General features: G+C 43.7%; 2 protein-coding genes across 15 annotated transcripts in view; one reads left to right on the top strand and one right to left on the bottom strand.

Moving 5' to 3' along the window:
• The window catches only part of idua (alpha-L-iduronidase), a 361,720-nt gene that overhangs the window by 106,014 nt on the left and 231,416 nt on the right, over positions 1–24,290 (bottom strand). Inside the window, exon 7 of the mRNA XM_068041727.1 lies at positions 20,615–20,794. Within this exon, the coding sequence (XP_067897828.1) occupies positions 20,615–20,794 (180 nt within the window). The remainder of the gene's footprint in view (positions 1–20,614; positions 20,795–24,290) is intronic.
• The window catches only part of LOC137374992 (sulfate transporter-like), a 282,625-nt gene that overhangs the window by 40,899 nt on the left and 217,436 nt on the right, over positions 1–24,290 (top strand). For all 14 annotated transcript variants that reach the window (XM_068041696.1, XM_068041690.1, XM_068041711.1 and 11 more), the window contains exon 2: positions 1,459–1,561. The gene's annotated coding sequence lies outside the window, so the exon portion shown is untranslated. The remainder of the gene's footprint in view (positions 1–1,458; positions 1,562–24,290) is intronic.

The raw sequence follows: 24,290 nt of genomic DNA, 5'->3' as shown, positions 1-24,290 counted from the left end.
AAAAAAGGCAAATGGTATGTTGGCCTTCATAGCGAGAGGATTGAAGTACAGGAGCAGGGATGTCTTGCTGCAATTATACAGAGCCTTGATGAGGTCACACCTGGAATATTGTGTGCAATTTTGGTCTCCTTATCTGAGGAAGGATGTTCTTGCTATAGAGGGAGTGCAGCGAAGGTTTACCAGACTGATTCCTGGGATGGCGGGACTGACATATGAGGAGACATTGAGTCGGTTAGGATTATATTCGCTGGAGTTCAGAAGCATGAGGGGGGATCTCATAGAAACCTATAAAATTCTAACAGGACTTGACAGGGTAGATGCAGGAAGGATGTTCCCGATGGTGGGGGAACCAGGGGTCATAGTCTACGAATACGGGGTAAACCTTTCAGGACTGAGATGCGGAGAAATTTCTTCACCCAGAGAGTGGTGAGCCTGTGGAATTTGCTACCACAGAAAGCAGTTGAGGCCAAAACATTGAATGTTTTCAAATAGGAGTTAGATATAGCTCTTGGGTCTAAAGGGATCAAAGGATATGGGGCGAAAGCCAGAACAGGTTACTGAGTTGGATGATCAACCATGATCATAATGAATGGCGGAGCAGGCTCGAAGGGCCAAATGGCTTACTCCTGCTTCTATTTTCTATGTTTCTATGTTATCACACAATGGTCCAGGACATGGTTTTTACCTCTCCTTTATTTTAGAAGAAAAGACATTCAATTCTGGAATGTTTATAGGATAGTTTTAAGATGGATTTCATTAACATTTTTTGGCTTTGAAGATTTGTCCTGTCTTTGTCAGACTGTTTGAATACACAAAATAATGCCCCTTTTCTTTGGCAGCCATTTTAGACCATTGTTTACTTTTAAAAATAAAGGTTCATATTTTTAAAGACAAAATTCGTTGTTTCATGACACTTCAGAGTTACTCCATGAATGTTGTATCATCGCAGTTCCAATATGCGTGACAATCCCCAAAAATATTCCTTTAGATTTTTGGCTATATTCTCTTTTATCTTTTAGTATTTTATTTAGTATCTAACTACTCTTTTGCTATTACGGGCAGGAAATTCCTCAAAGGTACTTCCATTTTGCCATTGCAATTTCACCAGAAACTCCACTTATGAGCATAAATGTGGTTCTGTGTATTTCCAGTGAAGTTATTGCAGCAGAGCTGCTATGAGGAAATTCCCAACCTAAGATACTTTACAGTAGTGCTTAACTTCCTTACTTATTCAAATATTACTTTGCATACCCCTGTAGTTCTCCTAAGATTCACAACTCTCTTTGAACTGGAATTTCCTTCAAAATTGCAGCAAAACAACGGCATGACTGCAGCATGATGACAATTTCCAGTACAAAAAAAATCTAAGGAATCCAGACAAAAGCGACTTGTGCTTTTTCTTAACGCTGCACATGAAGTTCCTCAGTTTTTTCACTGGTTCTTTTAAATCTCCTTCAGACCCTATGCTGCGACTAACATAGATCTGCTCCCATTTGAAAGAGAAGACAATGAAAATTTCCTGTGTCGAAGAAACTGCAGTAGAATAATCAGACTCGGCATGGTAAGTACTCGCAACCTACTTTATTAACTTGTGTTCAAGGAGAACAAACACAGTAGAGCTCACATTGAGACTCAGTGCGATGTTCTGAAGAATTTCAGTAAAACAATGGCAATTATACTATTCTGCAACCAAAAATCTTACAACAATAGTTCAATCCTTAATTTGCATTCTAAAGCACCAATAATATTACAATTCAGTTTTTGCTCTAAACGAATAAGATACAGTAATTTTCAATCCTTTGTTTACATATCTATCTCACCATTGGCCTTGCAGCTGGTACAGCGCAATAACAGAAAGAGACATTATGCTTCAACAACACTCTTCTTATCTCATCACCCAGACATGACATATTCCTAAGGAACAGTTAGTGTGAGAAACATACTGGCCAGGCAAACCCACACCCCTTGTCCAAGGGTGGCTCACCTCAGGTTCCACACCTGCATTTCCTACATTTGTGTAGAATGGGTGTAACTATACCACCAATAATTTCAAATGAGATATAGAAAAAAGAGTAGTTCAAAAATAAGAGGGATCAGGCAGGGGAAACGGGAGGTAGACCAGTATGTGTTTGGAGTGCATGTGTAGAAATGCAGGGAGTGTGGTAAATAAGCTTGGTGAGCTGCTGCACAAATTGCCATATGGGATTATGTTGTAGTGGCAAAAACAGAGAACTGGCTCCAAGAAGGGAAAAAGTATTCAGGAAAGATAGGGAAGAAGGAAAAAGGAGGGGGGAGGGGTGCAGAATTGACCAAATTATGTTACAGCATTGAAAGGGTTGATGTTTCTAAGGGCTCAAAGATGGAATCTATTTGGTTAGAAATAACAAAGAATAACAAACATTGCTATGTGTATACTGTAGACCATAAAATAGTGGGAAGGAGATGGAGCAGTAAATTCGCAGGCAAGTTTCAGAAAAATGCAAGAACATCAATTATCCTAATATAGACTGGATATGGCAAAGAGGGGGGAAAATTCCTAAAATGTGTACAAGACAATTTTCTTAATAATTCTGTTTCCAGCTCAACGAGGAAGAAGTGCTGGATCTAGTTCTGGGGAATGAAGTGGGGAAAGTTGTACATGTCTCAATGGAAAAGCATTTGGGAAACTGATCACAATATCATTAGGTACAGAAGAGTTAAGGAAAAAGACGAGGAAAAATCAATTGTGAAGTTACTCAACTGGAGGAGGGTGAATTTCAGTGAGTTGAAAAAGAAATCTGGCCCAGGTGGATTGGAAGCAAAGATTGGCTAGTAATACTATAAAAAAGCCATGGGAGGCCTTCAAAGAGGAAATGGTTCAGGCACAGTTTAGACGCATTTCCATGAGGCGAAATGGATATCCAAAGCTGGAGCTCCCTGAATGATGAATGATATAGAGATTGAAATGAAACAGAAAAGGCTTATGATAAATATCAGGCTCATAATACTGTAGATGACCAAGTTGAATACAGAAAGTACACAGGAGAGCTGAAAAAGGAAATAAGAGGACCAAACAGAGTGTATGAGAATAGATATCATAAAAGGGAACCCAAAAATCTAATAGAAACATGGAAATAATAAAAGCATAGTTAAAGGAAGAGTGGTCGATTAGGAACCAAAAGAAGATCTTCTCGTGGAGAGGGCATGGCTGAGGTATGGAATGAGTACTTTGCATCTGTCTTCACAAAAGAAGATGCTGCCAATGTCACAGTAAAGAAGAAATTAGACAGGATAAAGTCGACAAAGAGGAGTTATTTAAAAGGTTGGCAGCACTCAAAAGTAGAAAAGCCGCCCGATCAGATGGGATGCATCCAAGGTTGCTGAGGGAAGTAAGGGTGGAAATGGTTAAGGCTCTGGCCACAATTTTCCAATTCTTCTTGGATTTGGGTATGGCACCAAATGACTCGGGAATTGCAAGTGTTAAATCCCAGTTCAAAAAAGGAGAGCAACTGCAGTGGTGGGAACCTAACATCAGTGGTGGGAAACTTTTAGAGACAGTAATCCAAGACAAAATGAGTTGACATTTGGAAAACTATGGGTTAACAATTAACAGCAAGCACAAATTTGTTAAGGTACATCACGTTTCACTAACTTGATGTGGTTGATGTGTGTATGGACTTTCAAAAGGCATTTGATAAAGTACCATATAATAGACTTAATAGCAAAATTGAAGTCCTTGGGATTAAAGTGATAGTGGCAGTGTAGATATGAAAACAAGAAATGCTGGAAGTACTCAGCAGGTGTGGCAGCATCTGTGGAGAGAGAAGCAGAGTTAACGTTTCAGGTCAGTGACCCTTCATCAGTTCAGTGCAAAAGACAAGACTGAACATTTGAAACAATCTTCAGCCAGAAGTGCCGAGTGAATGATCCATCTCGGCCTCCTCCTGAAGTCCCCAGCATTACGGATACCAGTCGACAGTCAATTCGATTCACACTGTGTGATATCAAGAAATGAATGAAGGCACTGGATACTGCAAAGGCTATGGGCCTTGACAATGTTCCGGCAATAGTACTGAAGACCTGTGCTCCAGAACTTGCCGCGCCACTAGCCAAGCTGTCCCAGTACAGCTACAACAATGGCATCCACCGGGCAGTGCGGAAAATTGCCCAGGTATGTCCTGTACACAAAAAGCTGGACAAGTTCAACCCAGTCAATTACTGTCCCAGCAGTTGACTCTCGATCATCAGAAAAGTGATGGAAGGTGTCGTCGACAGTGCTATCAAGCGGCATTTGCTGAGCAATAACCTGCTCAGTGAAGCTCAGTTTGAGTTCTGCCAGGGCCACTCAGCTCCTGACCTCATTACAGCCTTGGTTCAAACATGGACAAAACAGCTGAACTCCAGAGGTGAGGTGAGAGTGACTGCCCTTGACATCAAGGCAGCAATTGACCGAGTACAGCATCAAGGAGCCCAAGCAAAGCAGGAGTCAATGGGAATCGGGGGAAAACACTCTGCTGGTTGGAGTCGTACCTAGCGCAAAGAAAAATGCTTGTGGTTGTTGGAGGTCAATCATCTCAACTCCAGGACATCATTGCAGGAGTTCCTCAGGGTAGTGTCCTCAGCACAACCATCTTCAGCTGCTTCAGCAATGACCTTCCTTCAATCATAACGTCAGAAGTGGGATGTTCGCTACATTCACGGAGAAGACTTAGAGGGCGGAGTTCCAGACCGGTAAGTATAAAAAACTTACCTCGGGGATTCACGGCCTACATTCTCGGAGAAGACTCGGAGGGCGGAGTTCCAGACTGGTAAGTATAAAAAACTTACCTCTGGTAAAAAAAAACTGAAAAGTGACGTCACAGGAAAGCTGTGACCTGACTGGCTGGTAGGAAATTTGTACTAAATTTGAAAATAAAACATTGGTAAAATTTGATTAAAACCCTAATGAACTAATTAATAAGTAGAGTAACTAAACCAGAGGCAGGAGATTACTGTATTTAGTTAGCATTTAATATTAATGGTAGAAATCTAGCACGAGGGACCATATAGTTAATTATAACAATTTAGTAAGGATTTAGTAAGTATTTATTTATTTTATATTAATTAAATAATTAGTGCTAGAAATGACAGAGGGGTGAAGTGCTTCACCTGTGAGATGTGGGAAGTCCGTGACGCTTCCAGCGTTCCGGACGACTACATCTGCAGGAAGTGGACCCGGTTGCAGCTCCTCACAGACCGCATGGATCGGTTGGAGCGGCAACTGGATGCACTTAGGAGCATGCAAGTGACAGACAGTGTCATAGACAGGAGTTTTAGAGAAGTGGTTACACCCAAGGTGCAGGCAGATAGATGGGTGACCGCTAGAAGGGGCAGGCAGTCAGTGCAGGAATCCCCTGTGGCGATCCCCCTCTCTAACAAGTATACCGTTTTGGATACTGTTGGGGGGGATGGCCTATCAGGGGAAAACAGCAGCAGCCAGAGCAGTGGCACCCAGGCTGGCACTGTTGTTCAGCAGGGAGGGACAAAGCGCAGAAGAGCAATAGTTATCGGGGACTCTATAGTTAGGGGCACAGATAGGCGCTTCTGTGGACATGAAAGAGACTCCAGGATGGTATGTTGCCTCCCTGGTGCCAGGGTCAAGGATGTCTCTGAACGGACAGGGGGAATTCTGAAGGGGGAGGGTAAAGAGCCAGAGGTTGTGGTACACATCGGTACCAACGACATAGGCAGGAAGAGTGATGAGGTCCTGCAGGGGGAGTTTAGGGAGTTAGGTAGAAAGTTAAAAAACAGGAGCTCTAGGGTTGTAATCTCAGGATTATTCCCTGTGCCATGTGCCAGTGAGGCTAGAAATAGGAAGATAGTGCAGCTAAACACGTGGCTGAACAGCTGGTGTAGAAGGGAGGGTTTCAGATATCTGGACCATTGGGATCTCTTCAGGGACAGATGGGACCTGTACAAGAAGGACGGGTTGCATCTAAACTGGAGGGGCACAAATATCCTGGTTGCGAAGTTTGCTAACGTCACTCGGGAGGGTTTAAACTAGTGTGGCAGGGGGGTGGGAACCAGAGCAGTAGGACAGCAAGTGAAATAAATGAAGGGGAACTAGTAAATAAGGCCAGTAAGATGAAGAGGAAGAGCAGGCAGGGAAATGTTGCGGAGAACAGCGGGACTGGTGGTCTGAAGTGCATTTGTTTCAATGCAAGAAGTATAACAGGTAAGGCAGATGAACTTAGAGCTTGGATTAGTACTTGGAAATATGATGTAGTTGCTATTACAGAGACTTGGTTGAGGGAAGGACAGGATTGGCAGCTAAATGTTCCAGGATTTAGAAGCTTCAGGCGGGATAGAGGGGGATATAAAAGGGGTGGGGGAGTTGCATTACTGGTTAAGGAGAACATCACAGCTGTACAGCGGGAGGACACCTCAGAGGGGTCATGCAGCGAGGCAATATGGGTGGAGCTCAAGAATAGGAAGGGTGCAGTCACGATGTTGGGGGTTTACTACAGGCCTCCCAACAGCCAGCGGGAGGTAGAGGAGCAGATATGCAGACAGATTTTGGAAAGATGTAAAGGTAACAGGGTTGTAGTGGTGGGTGATTTTAACTTCCCCTATATTGACTGGGTTTCACTTAGTGCTAGGGGCTTGGATGGGGCAGAATTTGTGAGCAGCATCCAGGAGGGCTTCTTGAAACAATACGTAGATAGTACAACTAGGGATGGGGCCGTACTGGACCTGGTATTGGGGAATGAGCCTGGCCAGGTGGTCGACGTTTCAGTAGGGGAGCATTTCGGGAACAGTGACCATAATTCCATAAGTTTTAAGGTTCTTGTGATTAAGGATAAGAGTAGTCCTCGGGTGAATGTGCAAAATTGGGGGAAGGCTAATTATAACAATATTAGGCAGGAACTGAAGAATTTAGATTGGGGGCGGCTGTTTGAGGGTAAATCAACATCTGACATGTGGGAGTCTTTCAAATGTCAGTTGATTAGAATCCAGGACCAGCATGTTCCTGTGAGGAAGAAGGATAAGTTTGGCAAGTTTCGGGAACCTTGGATAACGCGGGATATTGTGAGCCTCGTCAAAAAGAAAAAGGAAGCATTCGTGAGGGCGGGAAGGCTAGGAACAGACGAATCCCTTGAGGAATATAAAGACAGTAGGAAGGAACTTAAGCAAGGAGTCAGGAGGGCTAAAAGGGGTTATGAGAAATCATTGGCAAACAGGATTAAGGAAAATCCCAAGGCTTTTTATCCGTATATAAAGAGCAAGAGGGTAACCAGGGAAAGGGTTGGCCCATTCAAGGACAGAGAAGGGAATCTATGTGTGGAGCCAGAGGAAATGGGTGAGGTACTAACTGAGTACTTTGCATCAGTATTCACCAAGGAGAAGGACATGGTGGATGATGAGCCTAGGGAAGGGAGTGCAGATAGTCTCAGTCATCTCATTATCATAAAGGAGGAGTTGTTGGGTGTCTTGCAAAGCATTAAGGTAGATAAGTCCCCAGGGCCTGATGGGATCTACCCCAGAATACTAAGGGAGGCAAGGGAAGAAATTGCTGGGGCCTTGACAGAAATCTTTGCATCCTCATTGGCTACAGATGAGGTCCCAGAGGACTGGAGAATGGCAAATGTTGTTCCTTTGTTTAAGAAGGGTAGCAAGGATAATCCAGGAAATTATAGGCCGGTGAGCCTTACGTCAGTGGTAGGGAAATTATTAGAGAGGATTCTTCGGGACAGGATTTACTCCCATTTGGAAACAAATGGACTTATTAGCGAGAGGCAGCATGGTTTTGTGAAGGGGAGCTCGTGTCTCACTAATTTGATTGAGTTTTTTGAGGAAGTGACAAAGATGATTGATGAAGGAAGGGCAGTGGATGTAATCTATATGGACTTCAGTAAAGCCTTTGACAAGGTCCCTCATGGCAGACTGGTACAAAAGGTGAAGTCACATGGGATCAGAGGGGAGCTGGCAAGATGGATACAGAACTGGCTTGGTCATAGAAGACAGAGGGTAGCAGTGGAAGGGTGCTTTTCTGAATGGAGGGATGTGACTAGTGGTGTACCTCAGGGATCAGTGCAGGGACCTTTGCAGTATATATAAATGATTTGGAGGAAAATGTAGCTGGTCTGATTAGTAAGTTTGCGGACGACATAAAGGTTGGTGGAGTTGCGGACGGTGATGAGGATTGTCAGAGGATACAGCAGGATATAGATCGGTTGGAGACTTGGGCGGAGAAATGGCAGATGGAGTTTAATTCGGACAAATGTGAGGTAATGCATTTTGGAAGGTCTAATGCAGGTGGGAAGTATACAGTAAATGGCAGAACCCTTAGGAGTATTGACAGGCAGAGAGATCTGGGCGTACAGGTCCACAGGTCACTGAAAGTGGCAACGCAGGTGGATAAGGTAGTCAAGAAGGCATACGGCATGCTTGCCTTCATCGGTCGGGGCATAGAGTATAAAAATAGGCAAGTCATGCTGCAGCTGTACAGAACTTTAGTTAGGGCACACTTAGAATATTGCGTGCAATTCTGGTTGCCACACTACCAGAAGGACGTGGAGGCTTTGGAGAGGGTACAGGAGAGGTTTACCAGGATGTTGCCTGGTCTGGAGGGCATTTGCTGTGAGGAGAGGTTGGATAAACTTGGATTGTTTTCACTGGAATGACGGAGGTGGAGGGGCGACATGATAGAGGTTTACAAAGTTATGAGTGGCATGGACAGAGTGGATAGTCAGAAGCTTTTTCCCAGGGTGGAAGAGTCAGTTACTAGGGGACATAGGTTTAAGGTGCGAGGGACAAAGTTTAGAGGGGATGTGCGAGGCAAGTTCTTTACACAGAGGGTGGTGAGTGCCTGGAACTTGTTGCCGGGGCAGGTGGTGGAAGCAGGTACCATGGAGACTTTTAAGAGGCATCTTGACAAATACATGAATAGGATGGGAATAGAGGGATACGGGCCCCGGAAGTGCAGAAGGTTTTAGTTTAGGCAGGAATCAAGATCGGCGCAGGCTTGGAGGTCCGAATGGCCTGTTCCTGTGCTGTACTGTTCTTTGTTTCGTAATGATTGCACAATGTTCAGCACCATTCGCAACTCCTCAAATACTAAAGCAGTCGTGTACAAATGCAGCAAGAGCTGGGCAATATCCAGGCTTGGGCTGATCAGTGGCAAGTAACATTTGCGTCACACAAATGCCTGACAATGACTATCACCAACAAGAGAAAATCTAACCATCACCCCTTGACATTCAATGGCATTATGATCACTGAATGCCCCACTATCAACATCCTGATGGTTACCATTGACCAGAAACTGAACTGGAGTAGCCACATAAATACCGTGGCTACAAGAGCAGTTCAGACGCTAGGAATCCTGTGGCGAGTAACTCACCTCTGGACTCCCCAAAGCCAGTCCATCATTTTCAAGGCACAAGTCAGGAGAATGATGGAATACTCTCCACTTGCCTGGATGGGCGCAGCTCCAACAACACTCAAGAAGCTCGACACCATCCAGGACAAAGCAGCCCGCTTGATTGGCACCCCATCCACAAATATTCACTCCCTTCACAACCGATGCATAGCGGCAGCAGTGTGTACCATCTACAAGATGCACTGCAGCAACGCACCAAGGCTCCTACGACAGCACCTTCCAAACCCGTGACCTCTACCACCTCTAAGGACAAGGGCAGCAAATGCATGGGAACATCACCACCTGCAATTTCCCCTCCAAGTCACACACCATGCTGACTTGGAACTATATCGCTGTTCCTTCACTGTCGCTGGGTCAAAATCCTGGAACTCCCTTCCTAACAGCACTGTGGGTGTACCCACCCCACATGGACTGCAGTGGCTCAAGAAGGCAACTCACCTGCACCATCTCAAGGGCAATTCGGGATGGACAACAAATGCTGTCACATAAAGCGACACCCACATCCCATAAATGAATTTTTAAAAATTCCAGCCGGTTCCCACAGCCAACTTGGCTACATTTCCTCCTACCCAGCTTCAAGTAAGGACTCTATTCCATTCTCATTTTCTTCTTCGATGTTGCATCTGTTCTGACGATGCCACCTTCTGTACTAGTGCTTCCGATATATCTTCCTTTTTCCTCAATCAAGGATTCCCTTCCACCATAACTGACAGGGCCCTGAAGCATGTCCTTTCAAATTCCCACATTTCTGCTCTCACCCCTTCTCCATCCTCCCAGAATCACTAAAGGGTTCCCCTTGTTCTTACCTTCCACCCCACCAGCCTCCACATTCAATGGATCATCCTCCATTATTTTCGTCACATCCAGCACGATGCCACCACCAAACACATCTTCCACACCTCTCCCCTTTCAGCATTCTGAAGGGACCGTAACCTCCACGACACTTTAGTCCACTCTTCAATCACCCCCAACATTCCCTCCCCTTCCCAATGCACCTTCTAACGTTAACTTCATGACATGCAAAACCTGCCCTTTTACCTCCTCCCTTCCTACTGTCCAGGACGCAAACACTCCTTCCAGGTGAAACAGCAATTTGCTTGTATTTCTTTCAATTTAGTGCACTGTATTCAATGCTCACGATGCAGTCTTCTCTACATTGGGGAGGCCAAATTCAGACTGGCTGGTCGCTTTACAGAACGCCTCCTGACCTTAGCTTCCTCTCACCTGTCATTTTAATTCTTCATCCCACTCCCGCACTAACTTCTCTGACCTTAGTTCAGGGGAAGCACAAGGAACAGCAACTCATCTTTCGATTGGGCACCTCACAGGACTACAGTTAGTTCAACAAATTTGGATCATAACCTCCTGTCCCATTTTCGGACAACAGCTGTTGACAATGATTCTGCTATTGCTGTTCACACCACCTCTTGACCCATCTTTTATTTGCTTACTTGTCCCATTACCATTTTCTTTTACCTTGCACCATCATCCCTTTTGTTATTTAATCTCTCTGCCCCTCCATTCAATCTCAGAACTTCCCTTCTGTTCATTCCTCCCCTCCTGCCTTTCTCTGCCTCTGTCCTTGCCCGATGGAGGGTGGCCCCTGCTACCCCAACTACCCCCAGCACCCAACATGCCCCCCTTCCACCCAACCGACCACCCTTGCCTTGCCGGGGCCCGACCGATTACCCCCGGCGAGGCAACCAAAACTTCCCTTAACTCTCGGTTCCATGTCTTCCTCTGCTGTCGGCTGGGCTGCAGTCCCAGCAGTGGCCACCGCTCCCGGTAGCACTGCTGGGACTAAGAGCTGTCGGCCTGCTGACTGGCCGACAGTTCAATAAGGCGGGACTTCCTCCCTCAAGCGGGTGGAAGTCCCGCCTTGGAAAAGTTAAAGTCTGAGGACCCGTAAAATATGGAACAGATCCCCAGGTGAGGTGGAAGCGGGTTCACCACCGACCTTTCAGGTGGTGGCTAGCTCCCGTCCGCTCAACGTTAAGACCCGGCCCTAGTTTTCTTGAGATTTCTGGCATGCTAACCCCTTTCTGCACTGTAAATACTGATGCAAAGTAATTATTCAACATGTCCACCATGTCCTTATTTGCATTGACAATATCACAATAATCAATTTTCAGGAGGTCCACAATGCTTCTAACCACTCTCTTTTTCTTAATATAATTATAAAATGGTTTTGTGTTGATTTAGTTATTTATCCCTTGCAAGTTTCTTTGCGTTTTTTACTATTTGTTTTGTCAGCCTTTGCTGTTCTTTGTATCTCTCCCATTTGCTGGGATCTGTGCTACTTTTTGCATTTCTGTATGCTTTTTCTTTTAGTTTTATGTTGTCTCTTAATTCTTACATTGTCCATGGTTGTTTTTTTGACAAGTAGATCTTTTGCTCCTTAGGGGTATAAACTGGTTCTGCATCACATTAAATTATTTTTGGAACACCTTCCACTGATCCTCTGTCTTTATACTCATTAACAGATTTTCCCAGTCTACTGTGGACAGACTGTTCCAATGCATTGAAGTCAACTTACCCTAAATTCAGAATCTTAGTAGCTGCTTCACATTTGCCCCTTTCAAATACTATATTGAACTCAATCATATGGTGATTGCCATAAGATAAATGTTCATGTACTGTTAGGCTGTTAACTAAATCTGGCTCATTGCTTATTACTAAATCTAATTTTCCTGCCCACTTATTGGTTCTACGAGATATTGTTGCAGAAAACTATCCAGAACATGAACTCAAGAAATTCACTAGTTTTCTGACATGTGCTCGTCTGCTAATTCTAATCTACATGCAAGTTAAAATCACTCCCTTTGCTACATGCCTGCCTAATCTCTGCATTTATGCTATCTACCACTTCATTGTTGCTAACAGGGGGTCTTAAGTCCTTTTCTCTTTCTTAATTATACCTATAAAGTCTCCGCTGCCTATTTACATCATGTTATATCCTCTATTATCACTGAAGTGATTTGATCCATAATCACTAAGGCTACTCCTCCCCTCTACCATTTCCCCTGTCTTTCCTGTAGACCTTAAAGCCTAGTAAATTTAGTTCCTGGTCCTGACAGTCTTTCAGCCATGTCTCAGTAATGTCCTACCCTCCAAGTCAAATTGTGCCTGCAATACATTCAATTTGTTCCTTATACTTCATGTATTTATATAAAGAATGCTTATTTGGGCCACGCAATCTAACCTGTCCTTCAGCTCTATTGTTTTGCTCACATGATTATTATTTTTCTCTCGGTTTAATTACTTTACATATTTTGTTTTCCCTTTACCTGTAATGTCTGTAATGGTGAATAGCTGTTTCTCAGACTGGAGTGAAGTATACTGGAACCATTGCTCTTTTGAATATATGTTAATGACCTAGATTTGGCTATAATTCATAGTCATAATCTCAAAATTTTGAGATGACAGAAAAGTTGGAAATCTAAAAAGTGAGGAGGATAGGTACAGACTTCAAGAACACATAGACAGATTGGTGAACTGGGCAAATGGCAGATAAAATGTAATGTAGAGAAGTGTGAAGTGATGTCCTTTCGTAGGAAGAGTGAGGAGAGGCAATCTAAACTAACAGTATGATTTTGGCCAATTTCATTAGGCGTTAAAGAGGCAGCCAAGATGGGGCCTTAAGCTGTAACATCAGTTTAGCCCATGTTTAGTGTAATACACCATCTTGGTAAAGGAGACGAAGTAAGAATGGTTGCCCAGACGATTAAGGGGCTGATTGACAATTAAATTGCCTGCTAGCCCTCATTAAAGAGGCTGAATGCTACTTTGGTGGATGACACTTAATTTACCCATCTCTCCAAAACAGCAACCAGCTGAACAGGAGTAAACAAATCCTTGCTGTGTATTTTGAGGCATACTGAGCTTTCAATGTTCACTTGCTAATTGAGATCGACTGACGACACTGTGTTTGAAGAAGACTTTTGAGACACATCAGGAGACTTTCTGGGACCTCCAGTGCCACAGTGGAGAAACTGGGAACTCTCTCTCTTGCTCCTTGAGGCATCATTCCACTTCCAGCCTTTGCACTCCACACCGTCAGTGGAAGTAGGTGAGTTTAGGCTACATATACAGCTCCAGGCTAATCAGCGCTTGAGTGCTAAATTTGCAATTATCAGTTTCAACGTCTGCAGGCATATTTAAATCATGAGTCAATTAACTCAAAAATTGCTAAATCCAGACTTTTACACAGTCTTCTCCTATCAACATATCAACTGTTTAGTGTCTTTGGCCAAAATAACCACAAACAATTTTTTTGAAGGGGTGCAGGAGAGAGACACCTGGGGTTGTATGTATACAAATCTTTGAAGGTTGAGAAGGCTGCCAAAAAAACATACAAGATCTTTGGCTTTAAAAATAGAGGCATGCATTAAAAGCAAGGAAATTATGCTGAACCTTTAGAAATCAATGGATAGAATTGAGCTGGAGTGCAATTCTAGGTAACACGCCTTATGAAGAATATCAAGGCTTTAGGAGAAATTTATTAATATGGCTAAAAGGGTGACCACCAATAGGGAGGTCATTGCAATTGAAAAACGCAAGAGAAATCAATATAAGAATGCTGAATTTCAAATACAGCCTGAATGTCTTCTGCAAATGCTGATTTGCCTTAGATCAGGTGACTAGATTCATAGAATGATACAACACATTTGGCCCATCATAGAGTCATAGTCATAGCGTCATCACAGCACAGAAGGAGGCCATTCAGCCCATTGAGTCCATGTCGGCTCTCTGTAGATCAATCCAATCAATCTCATTCCCCTGCTGTATCCCTGTAGTCCTGCAAGATTACTTCCCTGAAGTGCCCATCCAATTTCCTTTTGAAATTATTGATCGCCTCCGCTTCCACTACCCTCATGGGCTGTGAGTTTCAGGAAATTACCACTCGCTGCATAAAAATGTTCTTTTTCACATCTCCCCTGCATCTCTTGCCCAAAACCTTAAGTACGTGTTCCCTAGTCCTTGTACCGTCAGCTAATACGAACAACTTTTCTTTGTCTACCTTATCTAAACCTGTCATAATCTTGTACACCTCCATCAAATTTTCCCTCAATCTCCTTTGCTCCAAGGAGAACAACTCCAGCTTCTCCAACCTAAACTTGTAGTTAAAATCCTTCATCCCTGGAACAATTCTGGTAAATTTCCTCTATATCCTCTCAACCATCCTCACATCCTTCCTGAAGTGTGGTGACCAGAACTGGACGCAATACTCCAGTTGTGACCTAATCAGAGTTTTATAAAGGTTCAGCATAATTTCCCTGCTTTTGTCCACATTACCTCTATTTATGAAGCCCAAGATACCATATGCTTTGCTAACTACTCTCTCAATATGTTCTGCCACCTTCAAAGATCTATGCATATGACCCCCAGGTCCATCTGTCCCTAACCATTCTTCGAGTCTATATTGCCTCCCTATCCCTTCTGCCAAAATGCATCACCTCATACTTCTCTGTATTAAATTCCATCTGCCACTTGTCTGCCCATTCTGCTAGCCTATCTATGTCCTGTTGTAGTTGATTCTTATCATTCTCACAGTTTGTCATACCTCCAGGTTTGAGTCATGCTTGTGTCAGCTCTTTGAAGGAGCTCTCCAATTAGGTGCATTCCCCTGCTCTTTCCCTGAAGCCTGCAATTTCTTTCTTTTTAAGCATATATCCACTTCCACTTTGAAAATTACTATGGAAGTTTCATTCTTTCAGGGTGTGCATTCCACTCGCTTAGTGAAAAATGTCTCCCCATCTCCTCTCGATTTCTTTTGCCAATTATCTTAAATTTGTATCCTCTAATTTCCGACCCACCTGCTAATGGAAATAGTTTCTGCCTAACTACTTTATCAAAAACCCTTATGATTTTGAACATATTAAACTTCTCCACAATCTTCTTTGTTCTAAGAAGAACAATTCAAGCTTCTCTAGTTTCTCAGGGACTGGGAGCCAATGTACATCTGCAAGGACAGATGTGACAAATGAGCAGTTGTGGGTAACAGAGTTTTAGATGAGCTGTAGCTTAATAGTATGGATGGCAGAAAATCAGCCAAGAGAACACTGGAATGGTAAAGTATAGAGGTAATGCGGGCAACAATGAGAATTTTCAGCAACAGATGGGCTGATACTGAGTAGGTGGAGGGTGATGTTATGGAGATGAAAGTAGGCAGTCTTTCTGATGAAGAGGTGTTGGGGCCTGAAACTCAGCTCAGGGTTGAACAGGATGATCAGTCTGGTTCAATATGAAACACTGCTTAAGGAGGGATATGGAATCAGTGAAAGGGTATGGAGTTTGTAGTGGGTTTCTGTGATTCTGTGACAAAGATGATGTCCCAGTGTTTAACTGGAGGAAAGTATGTATCATCCAAAAATGGATGTCACAAAAGCTCAGGAACAGAACAGAACAGGAATAGGTGATGAAGAGGTTATTGTCAGTGGACTTGTGGAAACAGACTGTGGAAATACACTGAGAACACGGGGGGGGTGGGGGGTGGGGGGCACAGTCTCAGGATAAGGGGCCGATCATTTAGGACTGAGATGAGGAAAAATTTCTTCACTTAGAGAATTGTGAATCTTTGGAATTGTCTACCCCAGAGGGTTGTGGATGCTCCATCGTTGAGTATATTTAAAGCTGGGATTCACAGGGATCAAGGGATAAGAGGGGGTGGGTGTTGGGTGGGGAGGCGGGGGGCGTGAAAGTGGAACTGAGGCTGAGGATCAGTCATGATCATATTGATCGGTTGGAGACTTGGGCGGAGAAATGGCAGATGCAGTTTCATCCGGACAAATGTGAGGTAATGCATTTTTGAAGGTCTAATGCAGGTGGGAGGGATACAGTAAATGGCAGAACCCTTAGGAGTATTGACAGGCAGAGAGATCTGGGCGTACAGGTCCACAGGTCACTGAAAGTGGCAATGCAGATGGATAAGGTAGTCAAGAAGGCATTCGGCATGCTTGCCTTCATCGGTCGGGGCATAGAGTATAAAAATTGGCAAGTCCTGTTGCAGCTGTACAGAACCTTAGTTAGGCCACACTTAGAACATTGCGTGCAATTCTGGTCGCCACACTACCAGAAGGACGTGGAGGCTTTGGAGAGGGTACAGAGGAGGTTTACCAGGATGTTGCCTGGTCTGGAGGGCATTAGCTATGAGGAGAGGTTGGAAAAACTCGGATTGTTTTCACTGGAACGACGGAGGTGGAGGGGCGACATGATAGAGGTTTACAAAGTTATGAGCGGCATGGACAGAGTGGATAGTCAGAAGCTTTTTCCCAGGGTGGAAGAGTCAGTTACTAGGGGACATAGGTTTAAGGTGCGAGGGGCAAAGTTTAGAGGGGATGTGCGAGGCAAGTTTTTTACACAGAGGGTGGTGAGTGCCTGGAACTTGCTGCCAGGGGAGGTGGTGGAAGCAGATACGATAGCAACGTTTAAGAGACATCTTGACAAAGATATGAATAGGAAGGGAATAGAGGGATATGGGCCCCGGAAGTGCAGAAGGTGTTAGTTTAGGCAGGCATCAAGATCGGCGCAGGCTTGGAGGGCCGAATGGCCTGTTCCTGTGTTGTACTGTTCTTTGTTCTTTGTTTGAATGACAGAGCAAACTTGAGGGAGTGTATGGTTTACTACTGCTCCTATATCTTATGTTCAGACCTCATGCCTTTGGATGATTTGGCCATGGGGCATCATGTCGATGAGGAAGAGGAAAAGGCCAAAGGTAGATGTTTGGAGAACTCCAGTTGTACTGCTGGGACAATAAACCATTGCTGGAGTTGCTCTGGTTGTAACAGAAGTGGAGCCAAGAGAGGTTAGTCTCTTTCAGCTTGACAATAGAGAGACAATAGAACAGGATGGTACAGTCGACCTTGTGAAAGGCTCAAGAGAGGTCGCAGAAGATGAAGAAAAAAGTATATCATGGCCAAAGTTACATAGGAATAATTTGTGACTGTGGCCATTTTAATGCTGGGGTCGGGTGAAGATCTGATTGGACAGACTCAAACATGTTGTTGGAAAGGTGATTCCAGATTTGCGAGACAACAGAATGTTCAAGGTCTTTAGAGAGAAAGAAGGTTGGAATGGCTGATAGTTTACAAAGATAGAGAGTGTTCTGTTTTAGGAGGCTGGTCGAGAATTTCTTTTAGGAGGGATGATGATGGCAGTTTGAAAGAAAGGGTGATAGTGTCTGAGGAACCAGGACCGTATACAATGGCAGTTGCATGGGGGACATGACAGGAGGTAATTGGGAGGGAATCAAGGGAGCAGGAGATGCACTCATCGAAGGTATGAAATGAGATAGGAGAGAAATTAGAGAAGAATAGGGGATCACTTCGAAGAAAAGGGGAGCTTAGGAGGAGGTTTGGCTTGGTGGGCAATGGGATGGCATTAAAGTAGCAGAGGTAGTTGAATAGATAATCTCAAGCAAATGACAAAGAAACCATGAGCTCCTTGCATTTGTTGTTGGAAGTGAAGGTTGAGAGGGCATGGAAAAGGATTTAAGGGGGAAGTTGTCGTGAAGGAAAGAAACCAAGGGTTATCTGTGCTCTTCATGATGATCCAGGAATGGTTTTGGCACAGAAGAATTGGGTCTGATTGCACCTGCTTTTGTCAGCTAGATCCAATGGCAATGGATCAAATTGCAAATGACATGTGCTCAGTAGAGAATTGCCAGCTTTCGACATTTCACAATATTGGATACAAGTCTTCTTCTTCTTTGGCCTCCTTGTCTCGAGAGACAATGGGTAAGTGCCTGGAGGTGGTCAGTAGTTTGTGCAGCTGCGCCTGGAGTGGCTAGAGTGACAGACTCTTCCACAGGTGCTGCAGAAGAAATTGTTTGTCGGGGCTGTTACACAGTTGGCTCTCCCCTTGCGCTTCTGTCTTTTTTCCTGCCAACTGCTAAGTCTCTTTGACTTGCCAGTCTTTAGCCCCACCTTTATGGCTGTCCGCCAGCTCTGGCGAACACTGGCAACTGACTCCCACGACTTGTGATCAATGTCACAGGACTTCATGTCGCGTTTGCAGACGTCTTTAAAGCGCAGACATGGACGGCTGGTAGGTCTGATACCAGTGGCGAGCTCGCTGTACAATGTGTCTTTGGGGATCCTGCCATCTTCCATGCGGCTCACATGGCCAAGCCATCTCAAGCGCCGCTGACTCAGTAGTGTGTATAAGCTGGGGATGTTGGCCGCCTCGAGGACTTCTGTGTTGGAGATACGGTCCTGCCACCTGATGCCAAGGATTCTCCGGAGGCAGTGAAGATGGAATGAATTGAGACATCGCTCTTGGCTGACATATGTTGTCCAGGCCTCGCTGCCATAGAGTAAGGTACTGAGGACACAGGCTTGATACACTCGGACTTTTGTGTTCCGTGTCAGTGCACCATTTTCCCACACTCTCTTGGCCAGTCTGGACATAGCAGTGGAAGCCTTTCCCATACGCTTGTTGATTTCTGCATCGAGAAACAGGTTACTGGTGATAGTTGAGCCTAGATAGGTGAACTCTATCGGCGTGGTCGCCGATATTGATGGATGGAGCATTTCTGACGTCCTGTCCCATGATGTTCGTTTTCTTGAGGCTGATGGTTAGGCCAAATTCATTGCAGGCAGCCGCAAACCTGTCGATGAGACTCTGCAGACACTCTTCAGTGTGAGATGTTAAAGCAGCATCGTCAGCAAAGAGGAGTTCCCTGATGAGGACTTTCCGTACTTTGGTCTTCGCACTTAGACGGGTAAGGTTGAACAACCTGCTCCCTGATCTTGTATTGGATACAAGTAATACTGCAATAAATGTTATTGGTGTTGGGTAAACTTCATGTGATATGTTTAAGTCTCTACGTAACTCCCATGCTGATCAATAAAACTAAACACAAAAGTTATTTGTGTTTAATACCTGGTACAGAAGTACTCTAAGCAATGCATATACTGGCATCATTTTTCCATCAGGCCAATAAGTATTTGAAAGGCATTCAATATACAATTTTCAATTCTACTTTGTGTTTACAACACTCCCCACTCTTGTTGGAGCTGGATTTGCTTGAAAATTGCACATTCTCTTCAGGAATGCACTTCAGTCAAAGAGGAACTGAACCATTATCACATAACAACAACTTACATTTACATAGCACTTTTAACACAATAAAACATCCCAAGATGCTTCACAGGAGCATTACAAAACAAAATATGGCACCGAGCCACATAAGGAGATATTAGGTCAGATGATCAAAAGCTTGGTCAAGGAGGTAGGTTTTAAGGTGTGTCTTGAAGGAGGAAAGTAACATAGAGAGGTGGAGAGGCTTAGGGAGGGTATTCCAGAGCTTCGGGCCTAGGCAACTGAAGGCATGGCCACCAATGGCGGAGTGATTAAAATCGGGGATGCTCAAGAGACCAGAATTAGAGGACAGCAGATATCTCGGAGGGTTGTGGGGGCGGAGGAGACTACAGAGATAGGGAGGGAGGGGCGAGGCCATGGAGGGATTTGAAAATGAGGATGAGAATTTTAAAATCAAGATGTTGCTTGACTGGGAGCCACTGTAAGTCAGCGAGCACAGGGGGCGATAGGTGAACAGGACTTGGTGATATACTAATGAATAAATATCACATTGGGGCGGCACAGTGGCGCAGTGGTTAGCACCGCAGCCTCACAGCTCCAGGGACCCGGGTTCGATTCCTGGTACTGCCTGTGTGGAGTTTGCAAGTTCTCCCTGTGTCTGCGTGGGTTTTCTCCGGGTGCTCCGGTTTCCTCCCACAAGCCAAAAGACTTGCAGGTTGGTAGGTAAATTGGCTGTTATAAATTGTCACTAGTATAGGTAGGTGGTAGGGAAATATATAGGAACAGGTGGGCATGTTTGGTAGGAATATGGGATTAGTGTAGGATTAGTATAAATGGGTGGTTGATGTTCGGCACAGACTCGGTGGGCCGAAGGGCCTGTTTCAGTGCTGTATCTCTAATAAACATCCAGTATAGCTATAGTATATATTTACATCTTTATATCAATATATTGCAAAGGGACAGAACTCATCATTCTTATACAGTTTGTAACAAGTAGGATTATCGAACCCAGATCAAATCTGCTGAAATATGTGCAGTATTAGTCTGTGAACTGCTAAACTACTTGGAAAACAATTATTGAAATAGAATGGCTATGCCCATAAAAAACAGTCATAAATGAGTTATGAGGCATACCTTGGAAAGCAAATTGTGCAATGGAATTTTTAAATTTACCTTAACAACCATAGCAGCGTAGGTTACTTCAGCTCTCCAAATCTGGGGAATTGACCAACCCACCAGTGGATCAGCCTCATCATTGTAAATGGGAATTGGCTGGAAATTAGGAAAACGCTTCTGGATCTGTTGAACTGTCTGTATTTCTTGTTCTAGGATGTGGAAAGAACTGCCTGCACCCTGTCAAAATAAGCAAACAATTTAACATGTGATTCTAAACAAGCTTTGCATCATTGTTGCCTGAAGAGATTCCACCAGTGTCTGTCAAGGTCAGATACTAGGTTGCAAATATTATTCAGATCTCTCTCAAATGTTTAATGCATACTCTACTCATGACTAAAAATCTCAATGTACTTTCGTTTACATTGTTATTGAACTTGATATTGCATATCATATACATAGTGATGCAAATATAGCAAAACAGTTAATGAATGCACCTTAATTAAAACTCCCTCATAAAACAGTTAAAATTATAAAGCACTATTTGTGCTATTTTTGAACTATCAATACTTTTTACGCCACTTTAGGAATTAAAACTAAAGTGGTAAGAAGTAAGACTGTTTTCAGCAGTCTATATATTTGTTTATATATATGTTTAGTCTATATATTACAACCTACCATGATCTGTATTCTAAAAATTTGTACCCTTGTTCTGTTCATAGTGGATTAGTGTATACTAACTTGATTCTAAGTGTATGCAGTTTAATGATTTTAAGTGAAATAATTACATTTTTTATTGGTGTATGTTATAAAAATTCACATCCTAATCAGATGAACAATAAAGAACTGCTCCTCAAATTGCATATGGATACATATATATAACAGTTATATTTGTTTTTTAATGACTCAATCTACCAGAAGTTGGTAAGAGAACACAAATGATCGAATTTCCATTAAAAATAACAAAATATCATAGCTATGTTATCACCCTCTCTCTTTTTCACTCTGTCTTTCTCCTTTGTCTCCTTCACCCAGACTCTGTTTCTTAAAAAAGAGCATTTGAAATAACTATCTAATTAGATCATGGCTGATCTGTACCTCAATATAACTTACTCACCTTTCTTCCATATCCCTTGATACCTTAAAATCTATCAACTGTAGTTGTGAAAATTGTCAAAGAACAAAGAACAGTACAGCACAGGAACAGGCCATTCGGCCCTCCAAGCCTGCGCCGATCTCGATGCCTGCCGAAACTAACACCTTCTGCACTTCCGGGGCCCATATCCCTCTATTCCCTTCCTATTCATATCTTTGTCAAGATGTCTCTTAAACGTTGCTACCGTATCTGCTTCCACCACCTCCCCTGGCAGCAAGTTCCAGGCACTCACCACCCTCTGTGTAAAAACTTGCCTCGCACATCCCCTCTAAACTTTGCCCCTCGCACTTAAACCTATGTCCCCTAGTAACTGACTCTTCCACCCTGGGAAAAAGCTTCTGACTATCCACTCTGTCCATGCCGCTCATAACTTTGTAAACCTCTATCATGTCGCTCCTCCACCTCCGTCGTTCCAGTGAAAACAATCCGAGTTTTTCCAACCTCTCCTCATCGCTATTGCCCTCCAGACCAGGCAACATCCTGGTAAACCTCCTCTGTACCCTCTCCAAAGCCTCCACGTCCTTCTGGTAGTGTGACGACCAGAATTGCACGCAATATTCTAAGTGTGGCCTAACTAAGATTCTGTACAGCTGCAACAGGACTTGCCAATTTTTATACTCTATGCCCCGACCGATGAAGGCAAGCATGCCGAATGCCTTCTTGACTACCTTATCCACCTGCGTTGCCACTTTCAGTGACCTGTGGACCTGTACGCCCAGATCTCTCCGCCTGTCAATACTCCTAAGGGTTCTGCCATTTACTGTATACCTCCCACCTGCATTAGACCTTCCAAAATGCATGACCTCACATTTGTCCGGATTAAACTGCATCTGCCATTTCTCCGCCCAAGTCTCCAACCGATCTATATCCTGCTGTATCCTCTGACAATCCTCATCATTATCTGCAACTCCACCAACCTTTGTGTCGTCCGCAAACTTACTAGTCAGACCAGTTACATTTTCCTCCAAATCATTTATATATACTACAAAGAGCAAAGGTCCCAGCACTGATCCCTGCGGAACACCACTAGTCACATCCCTCCATTCAGAAAAACACCCATCCACTGTTACCCTCTGTCTTCTGTGACCGAGCCAATTCTGTATCCATCTTGCCAGCTCACCTCTGATCCCGTGTGACTTCACCTTTTGCACCAGTCTGCCATGTGGGACCTTGTCAAAGGCTTTACTAAAGTCCATACAGACAACATCCACCGCCCTTCCCTCATCAATCATCTTCGTCACTCGTCTGCTCTTTTCTGTCCCTATTTTGCATGTTTATATTGTCTCAGCATCCACAGCTTTCTGGGGAGAGTTTCAGATTTCCACTCCACTTTTGAGTGAAAAGCACATCCTGATTTCACTCCACATGCCCTAGCTCTAATTTAAGATTATGCCCTCTTGCTCTGGATTCTCCCACCAGTGGAAATAGTTTCTCTGTATCAACCCTATTGAATCCCCTAATCATTTTAAATATCTCAATTAGATCACCCCTCAACCTTCTAAACTCAATGGAATACAGGTCACATTAATGCAATTTATCCTTCAAATTTAACCCTCAAGCGGTGGTGTCATTCTGGTGAATCTGCACAGTATCCCTTCCAAGACTATACTCCTACCTACATTAGGTAGGAGTATCAATTAGTCTGTGCTGATTTTTACAGCTAATTCACCCGCAGTCAGCTAACACAGTGCAAAAGATCACAGAATTTTAAGAGCAAATTATATCCAGCACAAATCTGGTTTTTGTGATCTTTTGCACTAATTTAAAAATATCATGCTGGATTGTTGCTCTGTCCACAAAACTGCCATGCCCGAGATCAAATTAATCACCATTGAGAGTTTGGGCTAACTGCACTTGTTTGGAAGCCTTCGAGGAAGCTCTTAAAATTAGGCTGGATGTTTTAGGGTGAAGGACATGAAAGGGCACAGTTTAAAAGCTTTTGAATATAATTGTTTTAATTTACTAAGGAACTGACTACTGTACACCAATAGAATTAACAAATGGTGCTGTACAATTTTTGAAGTCATCTTCAGTTATTTAAAATCGGATTACTCACTGGTGGTGGATTAGACATTTTGATTAAAAATGCTTTATTTCTTATGTCAGGCAAACCCCACCTGCCAAGACTGAGGCAGTCTTATGTTATGTTATTTCACCACATGAACATTAAAACTTAAAAATCACAAACCCTGACTGGAAGGACATTTACATTGTACCAGACAATGTTGAAACAATGGGGACTTACTAATTGCTTCTCCAATACACGGAAGTGGTCAGACCAGTTTTAGTCACGTGGCTAACTGGCTGTTGCAGAGAAATTTGAACTTCCAACAAAGGATGTGAAGAGACTGTTTCATATAAGAAGCTAGTCACATGACTAACCTGCTGGGCAACTTGGGAGGTTTATTTTGAATTTGAACTCCCAACAAAGGGATGTGAGGGGAGAACGCTGTGTGCTCATGGACTGAGAACATCTCCTCTCCTGCCTGTCTGTCTGTCTACCTGCTCATCTCTCAGGGAACTGAAACCATTGAAGACACGTAAATTCGGAGAGAGAAAAGGTTTCCTACAAGAACAATG

The sequence above is a fragment of the Heterodontus francisci genome, chromosome 1 (genome assembly GCF_036365525.1).
Source record: "Heterodontus francisci isolate sHetFra1 chromosome 1, sHetFra1.hap1, whole genome shotgun sequence".
NCBI classification, from domain to species: domain Eukaryota; kingdom Metazoa; phylum Chordata; class Chondrichthyes; order Heterodontiformes; family Heterodontidae; genus Heterodontus; species Heterodontus francisci.
This window is presented reverse-complemented; position numbering and strand designations above follow the sequence as displayed.